The following is a 10,716-nucleotide window of genomic DNA, read 5'->3' as shown; positions in this document are numbered from 1 at the left end:
AACATCTTGCCAACTAGTATTTTTCTCTCGATTTAACCATGTAGTCCCACAGCTTGTTTTGTTTTTTTGTGAGATTTACAATTTGTCCTTTTAATTTTGTCTCTGTTATATTTTTGTGCCTTGTTTCTTCAAGTAAATTTTCTGTGTTACACTAGTAGCGCTTGTTTCCCTTTTTTGTTATTTTTATTTTTATGCGTAAAAAGTCATTTGTATTCTCAAAGATAAGCCAACAATTGCAGGTTCAAACACCTTCAATTTGAGTGCTGAAGCGCTCCTGTTGCTTGATAAAGAGGAAAGTATCGACCCAAGAGTTCCAGGTCGAATTCACCTTTACCAATTTCGCAAATTTTGGTGCGAAGACCTGCAAGCCTCCGACATGCATTTGGCAATACTGGAAGAAGGCTACAAATTGCCGTTCACTAATACACCACCTAGATCCATGCGCCCAAACAATTTCTCAGCCCGGCGCCTTGAGAATTTCGAGTTCATATGTAATACAATCTAGTCGCACCTGAAAGTGGGAGCCATCCGTGAAGTGTGCGAAATCCCTTACCTTTTTATGCCTTTGCAAGTCGTAGAGCAAATTGGTCGGAAAAAGCGGCTGATCACAGATCCTTCTCTGCAACTAAACCCGTACCTACGCAAGAAGCCGGTAAAACTAGACAACCTGCAGAGTATCGCATCTTCAATCGGCCGTTCCTCCTGGTTCGCAGTTTTAGATCTGTCGTCTGGCTACTACCACATCTGTATTCACGAGCCTCACCAAAAATTTTTAGGTTTCGCTTGGACAGGACAAGATCAAGTCAAAAGATATTACGTCTGGTCCATTGCTTTTTTGGGCCTGTCCCCTCTCGTTGAACTTTTCACAAAAATTCAGAAGCCTGTCATTTCCTATCTCCGTCTTCAAGGAATTCAATGTTATATCTATATAGACGACATGATAATCTTTGGGTGCCTCAAAAGCAGTTTGTCTATCGAATATGGAACAAGCCAGGCGCGTTTGGAACAAAGCAGGTTGGGTGGAAAATCTGCGGAAAGCTCGAGAACCAACTCAAGTGGGAGAATATCTAGGGACAATCCTGGACACGACGACTCTCTCTTTCCACGTCCCTACATCTAAAAAAAAAACTGATCTCAGCTCTCTGTTCCAACGTGGCAATTCAACGCTCTGCACACATTCGCGAGTTGGCCAGAGTGTATGGGAAGATTCTAGCAAATCTTATAGCCACAGGCCCTCAAATAATTCTCCTAGTCAGACAAGGCTTAAAGGCCATAGCGTCAGCCTCTTCCTGGGAGTCCATCATCGCCATCAAACCCTTGTGGGGTGAACTTCAGCACCTTGCCAAGCATTTTAACCATTTAGACGGATATCCTATGACTCAAGACTATGACAAAATAGCCACTTCTCTGTGTCAAACAGCTTCAGATGCTTCTGGCCAAGCAGTTTCTGTGGTTAAAATCATCTGTAACCAAGGAATCACCCACAAGCTGCATTCAGGACGGTGTGGGTTCCAGTTGGCTACACAGTTTTTCAACTCGCAGGAACAAGCTAATAGCAGCTCTTGGCGTGAACTCAAGGGTCTGGATCTTCTCTTAAAAACCCAGGGAACTGAACTGTCTCAAAAAACCGTAGTCCACTGGACGGACTCTCGCAATGTAGAGCGAATCATGAGCAAAGGTTCTAGTGTGGACGAACTCCCAAGATTTGGCTTTGAGCATTTCCAAGATTTGGCTTTGAGCATTTACAATTATGCAAAGGAACTGCGGATTGACCTCAATGTCATCTGGCGGCCTCGATCAGACCCAAGGCTAAAACTAGCGGACGATTTTAGCCGCGCAATCGACTCCGAAGATTACGGTATCGACAACACGAGCTTTCAACATCTGCAAAAACTCGCGGGTAGATCATTTGACTTCGATCTTTTCGCAACGGATCATAATTTCCGGACCGCAAATTTTGCTTCAATTTTGGCGTCGAATAAAGCATTATTCAGAGATGCGTTTACGCACTCATGGGAGAACCTAGGGTTCTGTTACGCTCACCCCCCCGTAAAGTTGGTGGGAGCTGTGATAAAAAAGATCATCAAGGATTCAGCGCAAGGCATATTAGTTATACCCTTTTGGAAAACAATGAAAGATTGGCTATCTGTTTGTCAAGATGGAGTGCATCTAAACAATGTCTTTATTCGTGGCACAGCCATCCAACCTCAATACCGAAAAGGTCAACAAGTCATCAGCAATACATTTCAAAATTATCCCAATTTTTCGACTTTGGCGTTAGAATTCAACGGGGATGCGCAGCATCCTTTGGAAAGCCGTGTTTGTCAAGCTGCTTGTTCAAAAGGTGGATGCTTCAAATGTCTTCCGTTTTGTCTTTAGTTGTGCTGGGATTCGATCGATCGAGGATTATTTCAATTGTCAACAACCTTCAAGTCGGCAAACCGAGTCAAACTTCATCCAGTCCAATTACACGTTCTCTAACAGGCGTGTCAATCGTTCCTACATCTTGTCCCGTCGAGCACCCTAACCTGCAGCGCGCCGAATTACGAGCAAGAGATCTTAAGTTATCCTCAAAAGCCTATTCTACCTGGATCAATTACAAACGATCTTTCTACAGTTTTAAGTCGTGGTGCACCCCAAACAATTTGAACCCGTTGCCTGCTTCTTCGAAATCAGTAGAACTTTTCTTGGCAGACCTTGCCTTTACTAAAAAATCCGTTTCATCTGTGAATTCAGCCGTGGCGGCCATCGCGGCTTTTCACAAATTACAGGGGTACGAAAACCCCTGCGTCCACAATTCGATTAGCACTTTACTACAAGGAATTAGACGTAGATTTGGACAGCCAGCAACTCAACGACACCCCATCACTAAAGAAGAGCTCAAGATGCTTTTAATTTTGTGCGTATCACCCACATTGCAATCGGGATCGGTTCTTGATTACATATCAGCTTGGTTGGAATCAATCCTGTTTCATGCTTCGGCTCGTTGGAGCGATATCTCGTCATTGCATTTCAGAGATTTGAAATATGACAATGGTAATCTAGTCATCGTTTTCCCAACAAGGAAAAACGATCAGCTTCACGAAGGACACACCATTACCATCTCTTTTCTGTCTGTACAGCAATTCTGTCTTTTGCCCTATCAAACTAACTATTCGCTATTTCAACGCGCTAGGCAAACATTATCACGGAGTCGTTCTGCCGCAAATCCGTCGTTCAGCTCGAGCATTGGTCGTCAACGCAAACAAGAAAGCCACAAATCAATCGTGCAGGAAGGAACAAATAGTGGCTTTAGAAGCGGTGGGTCTAGACGCATCAGCCTTTGGACTCCACAGCGGCAGGATCGGTAGCACTGTCATTTTGCGGAACGCTCGATTCTCTATGGATGCGATAGGGCGTAGAGCGGGTTGGTCTGCCAACAGCAAATCCGTTTCGCGGTATGCAAAAAAGGCAACACAAGAATTTTTTGACATGAACCAAACCCTGGCTCTGTGAGCTCCCTTCAACAATTCGTGATATTTGTTTTTAATAAAGCGCGACGAATTCGAACTCTCCCCTCCGACTTTCTCTTTGAGTTGTCAGTTTCAATCGCTCTGACGTTTCTCGCCAGCAGCTTCAAACCGACAGGGTGTTTCGTCAATTTCGCATTCGCTTTTATCACTCACTTCTGTAACACTTAGCTAAGTTTCATTATTCTCAAATTTCAGAAATCAATCCCATCAAGTAAGTTTCTTGTTCTAAGTTAGCTAGTAAGCTAAGAAGATAAGTTACTTTTATTACGCTAGTAATAAATTTCTCCTTTCCCTCTTCAATGTTCAAGTTGCTAGCCAACCTGGCTCTGAATTAGGTCTTGTCCAATGGAATCTGATAGGGGAAATGTAAACAATGAAGTACCTTCAATGTTGCTTTGGAGCAAGCACAACTTTCAGCCCTGATCCTCCTTTTTGAGACGGTAGTTTTCGAAAATAGCAAAAGATGGTAAGTTTGTTTCAGATTGCCTAAAAGCTTGCAATTATATCCATTGCCAAGAAAGAAACAAAAAGATAAAAGCCACTCCTAGAGGGTGAATAAAAGGAGCAAGTTATGAACATTTTTGTTAGTTTTTTTCGTTTGATTCAATCACCTCATTTTAAACTCAGTTACACCAATGTGCCATGTCCATCTCATTTGATTATCATCCAGAGAAAAAAGGTTACCATTCTCAATCTTCATAACATGACCTATTTCCAAAACACAATCGACCAATCACCAATGCCCCAGATTACTGATAAACGTTATTCTCCACCGATTAGTTGGCGGTGCTCATTTTTAAATTTGTGACAAACTGTTAGAAAGGTTTGGAGCATAGATAACTTCATATATAGATCGATCAAGGGCGCTGCGATCGCATGTTTTCGTCTCAGCTGTCGCTGGTGGAAAAAATGTTTCATTCGTAGTCAAGCTACTTAGGACAACTATGGTGCAAATTTGAATCGTTGACGGCTCGTCCAAATTCAGAGTAGAAACCCCTAATAAGACTCCTTGTCAAGCAATTGCTCTCGTGCAGCCCGCATCATAAAACGGGTTTGAGTAAGTTGTTCGACCACATTTTTAAGAACGAAATTTTGAAGAGGTTAAAATGGGGCTCAAGTTAAAGTTTTCATCCATGTGGTGGAAACACTTAACTGAAACGCAAGGAACAAGCCTGGGTTCAGGCTGACCTCCAGAGGTGTCGGAATTACCTTGTTTACGTATAGGCGCAATCATGTCGCCCACATTCAAGCACATTGTTGGGAGATTGAAACGAAATTCTGAATGCCTCATCATTGCGTTGCAATTTCGGATACATTTTGTTACACTTTCGAGATTTTCGAGATGCGTTGCTAAACCAGGGCAATCAATAGAGTACATGATTTGCTCTACTAATGTCCAAATCTTTTTTTGACATGTTACGTGTATTATGCCCTAAAAAGCATTTTTTTTATTATTCTACCACTCTTTCTACCTGTATATTTGTAAGATTCAAAAGATATTAAGATTAAAGAGGAATAACAAACGTTTCATGATAATAATTCAACTTGCCTGAAGCAAGATTTAACGAAATATCTTTGTCCCATTTCCACCAGCATCAGCTGACCTGAAAACATGCTCATGCGGTACAGCTCCTGTTGAACTTAAGCATTCTAGTTATGGTTTTCTATGGTTTGGAGAGAGACCTTAAAGGCTATTAAGATCGTGTTAGGTTAGGCTGGGTTAGGTTAAGTTTAAAAAAGTAGCACCGCTAACTAATCAGTGGAGAATAACATTTACCGCTGGGATTCCAATCCTAGTAGCGGCAAGGAAGTCCGGATTCCCCCAAAATGCATTCAAATTTGACGCTTCCTTCGTTTCGACACGCTGTCGCAGGGCCAATGGGACAGCACACAGCGCCAATGTTGTCTTCATGACGTCACCCTTGTCAATAAACAAAGCACGTGTTTTGAGTTAAGTGGTAATGCAGTTGATGATTGGTCTGGGTTGTCCTTATTGTCCCATTTGCAATTGCCATTGTTTCCGGGTTGGAGGAGCCAGACTAGCGAGAGAAAAGGAGAAAAGCCATCCATAACCGCCCTTCAAAAGGGGGCTTGACTGGCAGTTCCCTTCGTGCGGGCAAGATGCGGGTGTCCAACGCCAATGACGTCAAGATCTACGACTTGAGTGCCGGCAAATCCATTCCGGATTGGTTGGCCGAGCGCAAGCGTCGCAAGTTGGCTCGGAAAGACAGCGGGGGCTCGAGCACGGGTCGCCATATTCAGCTCCTCCAAGAGTTCGAGATGCCGTCCGTGTCGAACCAAGTCAAGATCTCGGACGATGGCCATTATGTGGCGGCCATCGGGACCTACAAACCCCGTCTGCGATGCTACGACACCGACCAATTGGGCATCAAATTCGAGCGATGCTTCGATTCCGAGCCGCTCAAATTCGACATCTTGTCCCAGGACTACGCCAAAATGGTGTTTCTCCAATGTGATCGATTCGTCGAGATCCACGCCCAATTCGGGCGATACTATCGCCTGCGGATTCCGCGATTTGGACGCGATCTGAGTTATCATCCGCAAACCTGTGACACTTATTTCGTGGGCGACGGATCCGAGATTCATAGGTCAGTTCCATCCCCGCCTTACTTCGGAGGGAGACATGACATAGACCCAGATAGAGATATCTCCCGATAGCCGCAAGAAGATGTCACTGACTGGTCAATTGTGAATTGTTTTAAAAGCAATCCAAGAATGCGGCTGGGGGGACGACAACTCACTTGAAATCGTGGCTAATTATATACTGTAGTTGTCAACAAATTGATAATTGAAATGGCGCGATTAAGATGAATGACGGAAGCATCACCTCACAATTATGTAGCACAAAAATGTGGGAGTGGCTGGTTACTTCGTTCCTGCCTGTTCCGAATGAGCCGATGAATGAAACCAAATATGTTATAATTCCTGGCATTTTTGAAGGAGGAAAAGGACTTCCACATTGTACCTAGTTTGTCTTTAGTCTACGTATTTGTGTATGTGTGAATTGTGAATCAATGACTGAATACCGTCTTTCACTTTCCTTTTCAGACTCAACTTGGAGCAAGGACGCTTCTTAAATCCTTATGTGAGTCAAGGCTCGGGTCTGAATGTGTGCGAAATCAACCCCGAGCATCAGCTTCTCACCGTGGGCACCATCGAAGGCCAAATCGAGGCCTGGGACCCGCGCTCGCGTCAACGGGCCGGCCTGCTCGACTGTGTCCAAGGCTACGACGCTGCCGATCTCGAACCCGCCTCTTCCGTGCCCGAAGTCACGGCCTTGGCCTTCAAAGACGGCCTCACCATGGGCGTCGGCCTCTCCACCGGTCACGTGATGCTCTACGACATCCGATCGTCCAAGCCCCTTCTCGTGAAGGATCACATGTACGGCACATCCATCAAAAAGATCGCCTTCCACGACACGCACGATCACGTACTGAGTCTGGACGCCAAGGTGGTCAAGATCTGGGACCGACAGACGGGCCAGGCCTACGCCTCGATCGAGTCCGAGTCCGAACTCAACGATCTGGCCATCTACCCGAGCTCAGGCTTGTTGTTTCTGGCCAATGAGCAGCCCAAGATGCAGGTCCACTATCTGCCCAGTTTAGGTCCGGCTCCTCGGTGGTGTTCGTTCTTGGACAGCTTGACCGAGGAGCTCGAGGAGAGCTCAATCGCCGAGGTCTATGACGATTACAAATTCGTGACGCGTCAACAATTGGACGACCTCGGTTTGGAGCACTTGATTGGGACCACCTTGCTTCGAGCATACATGCACGGCTACTTCATGGATGTCCGGCTCTTCCGAAAGGCCCAATCCTTGGCTGAGCCCTACACTTTGGACCGCTTCATGCAGGACAAGATCCAGAAGAAGATGGAGGAGAAACGCGAGAAGCGCATCCAGGTGAACAAAGCGAAATTGCCCTCGGTGAACAAGGATCTGTTCTTGAAGTTGAAGGACAAGGAATCCGCTCAAGCTGCGGGCAAGAAGGTCAGTAAGAAGCGGGCCGCCGAGGGCAATCTGCTTGAGGACGATCGTTTCAAGGCCATCTTCGAAGACTCGCGATTCCAAGTGGATCCCACGGAGGAGACGTACAAGTTGTTGAACCCGGTGGTTTCCAAATTAGACGACAAGACCAAAGCACGATTGGAGAAGCAGTTCGCTCAAGTGGATGATGATCCTTTGAGTGATGACGAGGAGGACAACTTGTTGACGAGGAACTCGGATATCGAAGATTCCTCGGACGACTCGTCTTCGGAAGATGACCTGGAGACTGTTCAAAGGATCAAGGACACGCATCGATCCGTGAGACAAGAGCAGAAAGATGATGCCGAGCGAGAGAAATACGAGAAGTATGTGGCCAGCAAAGTCAAGTTCTACGAATTGAAGGAAGGCGAGGCCTTGGGCCAGAAAGTGAAGAAACGCGACAAGAAGAGCCTGGAGGATCGTCTCCAAAGTGAAGATATGAGTGAGGTGGTTTCCCAGGGTAAAGGCCATAGCATGACCTTCACCTCATCCAAATCCAAGAAGCAACTACAAACTGAACAGAAGAATAAACAACACATGAAGGAGCGACAATCGGTCAGGAGATCCGTCGGAGCGCTGAAGAATCGTCACAAGAAAGGTTTTTGATGAGGTCATTTGTTATTGTTGGACATATGACAATAAAAGAAATGTATTTAGACGTCATTGTCGTCCATGGCTGCGTCAGCCAGAGCTTTGTTTTCAAGGTGCGTTCCAATGGTGTTAAATGGGTCCTTGAGGAACTCCTTGTGCTTCTTGACCTGCGCAAATAAGTGCAAGTCCTTCGTGAATTGAGAGTTCCGGTCCTTGGTCTTGACCTTCCTTTTTTGGACGGGCTTCTTCTTGGCACTCTGTTTGGCCTTCTGGCGATCATCCTCTTCCAAAATAGCGTCCAGCATCTTCAACGTGTCCGACATGGGTTTGGTGTCACCGATAATTGGCACCTTATCGCGTTTCTTTTTGGCCTTCAGCTCAGCCTTCGCGTTGTGCGCTTGCTCTAATTTATTCTCCAGGCCTTTTCTTTTGAGCTTCAGTTTATCCTTTTTCTTCATTCGCGTGGCTTTCATCGGATTCTCGGGTTTCTTGAGCATCAATATCGAAGACTCTTTGTTTTTGAGGCCTGTTTTCTGAATGGAAGGGGAGGCTACTGGAGCCTCCGGAGCCACTGGGGCCACTTTTTTTAGGGCCAATTTTTTGTTGATCTTTCCCATGGCGAATCTGGAACACGAATCAAAACACAAATGCTTTCGTTTCACTTCCACGGTTCTTATTTCAAGCAGTTCAATACTCCAAGCTATATATGTATATATTATCTAGATTCTGTCAAACAACTAGGGTACCATAAAATTCACTTTAAAAGCCAACGATAATTAGAACTATTAATTATTCCATCACTCCGACGAGTTCGTTCTCCTGGTGAACGGTAACGAGGATCTCGGCCAAATCCCGGCTTAGTCAACTGATCATGTTGTTCCCGTTGTTGCTCAAATCCTGGTCCATTATCAGCCTTAGGCTGGCTTTGGTGGATCGAAGGGCATTCATTTCCTTCTTGGTGAATACGGTGGCCATCAGAAAGAAAAAGACCAAGGCGATACTGATAAAGAACCGGGGCAAAAAGAGACCCACATCCAAATAGGCGTGGTACTCATAGTCGACAATGAAGATCGGGAAGAAGGAGCCCACAAAGAGGGAGAGGAGAACGGCCGCCACAATGGCGTAAATGACTTGAACCTCGGACACTTTTCTTTGGGAGACCTCCGTGATGCCAATGGCATCCTTCACGGCTTTGACACAATCAATTCGGCACTCCATGCTCAAATGGCGACGGAATTCCGAAGCTCGCAAGAAACTGTTTTCAGTTCGCTGGAGCCTCAGGGTCGTGCACACGGCTTCATGATCCGAATAGCTGAAATTGCGGTTCGGGATCCGCGACGGGAGCGGCAATATTGTGCTCACGGGCGCGGCCAACACGTTCGGACCCGATCGGTACATGATGTAATCGATCCGTTTGCCATTGGGACACTCCCGCAACGCTCGGGGCGTGGTGTAGGAGTTGCTGGGGATCTCACTGGTCCAACCGCTCGTCTCGGTTCCATTGGCTTCCAGCCAGGAGTCAGACAGAGCCGCCACCGCCCGCAGTAAGCGGTAGGGCACGTCCGTGGGCTCGGTGTTAAAGTCCCCGGCATAAATCGTCAAGTCAGCTGAGCTCGAGGTCAACTTGATCCATTGAGCGCTCTCGAGGGCGTGCGAGACCCGATGGCCTAAGTAAATGTCGTGAGCGCGATTGTATTCGGCGTGATAGTGCGACGTGTACAGATGCACATCGTAGCCTTTGTAGAAGATGTGACAGACGCCCAAGCCCTTGCCGCCGAACCAGTCCCCATGGGTGATCTTGTGCGGGTAACCGTTCATGGCAAACTCGTGTAAGGTGGCGTCGTGGATTTGGACCCGGGTAAAGACGCACGTGCCCGTGCCAATGACTCCGTTGTCGAAGAAGTGCGAGTGTGGAAACGCATCCTGAAACGAAATTGAAAATGTTGTCTTTTATACGAACTGAACCAAGAAGAGGGGAGCTTCACCATACTCCATTTAAAAGCATTAAAATACTACAGACATAGAAGAGGTTCACTTAGCGCAATCATTTCTCAATATATTAGGCCAAGGTACAACCACATAACAAAAACATATTTTTTCAATCTTCAAACTATGCCATATTCAAAAATCTTCGATCTTATTATTGCTTAGGTTTTCCTCAAACCGAAGTGTTGTTTCTAGTGCTAATAGAGCATTAGATAGTGAAAGTGATTTGATTTGATTTTCATAGATCCCTGGCTTAATCACTTGGAAATGTGACAAAAATCCTGCAATTGCTTGTGGCTAAATAACGAAGAATATAATAAGATGCTATTGTTCAACGTGAAATTTATCCTTTTGTTATGAGCTCAGTTCAAGGCTGGCCTTCAAGATGCAACATAAAGTTACTTTGATCGATTTATCTGACGAAAACGTTCATGTATTCGGCTTAACTGAGGATTTTTAGTCCATTGTCCGTCAGAGAAAATGCTCCTTATCAGATACTAATCAGTTCAAGATGAGGAAGTTGGTTACAGTTCTCAAGAATCAACAATTACTCAAACGCCTTGTTATCTAAATTCAAATTCCGTC

General features: G+C 45.6%; 3 protein-coding genes across 3 annotated transcripts in view; 1 reads left to right on the top strand and 2 right to left on the bottom strand.

The window, feature by feature from the left end:
* Positions 1-5,425: 5,425 nt before the first annotated feature.
* On the top strand, positions 5,426-8,217 carry LOC131893430 (nucleolar protein 10-like). The gene is made up of 2 exons (XM_059243463.1): positions 5,426-6,121; positions 6,582-8,217. Exons 1-2 carry the CDS (start codon positions 5,634-5,636, stop codon positions 8,158-8,160), a joined length of 2,067 nt encoding a protein of 688 aa, XP_059099446.1. The 5' UTR covers positions 5,426-5,633; the 3' UTR covers positions 8,161-8,217.
* The window catches only part of LOC131893458 (ribosome biogenesis protein SLX9 homolog), a 3,075-nt gene continuing 566 nt past the window's right edge, over positions 8,208-10,716 (bottom strand). Inside the window, exon 2 of the mRNA XM_059243496.1 lies at positions 8,208-8,769. Coding sequence (XP_059099479.1) covers positions 8,208-8,762 — 555 coding nt within the window. The 5' untranslated portion in view covers positions 8,763-8,769. The remainder of the gene's footprint in view (positions 8,770-10,716) is intronic.
* The window catches only part of LOC131893443 (putative neutral sphingomyelinase), a 2,596-nt gene continuing 650 nt past the window's right edge, over positions 8,771-10,716 (bottom strand). The window contains exon 2 of the mRNA XM_059243476.1: positions 8,771-10,068. Within this exon, the coding sequence (XP_059099459.1) occupies positions 9,007-10,068 (1,062 nt within the window). The 3' untranslated portion in view covers positions 8,771-9,006. The remainder of the gene's footprint in view (positions 10,069-10,716) is intronic.

Source organism: Tigriopus californicus, chromosome 2, assembly GCF_007210705.1.
Source record: "Tigriopus californicus strain San Diego chromosome 2, Tcal_SD_v2.1, whole genome shotgun sequence".
Lineage (NCBI taxonomy): Eukaryota > Metazoa > Arthropoda > Copepoda > Harpacticoida > Harpacticidae > Tigriopus > Tigriopus californicus.
This window is presented reverse-complemented; position numbering and strand designations above follow the sequence as displayed.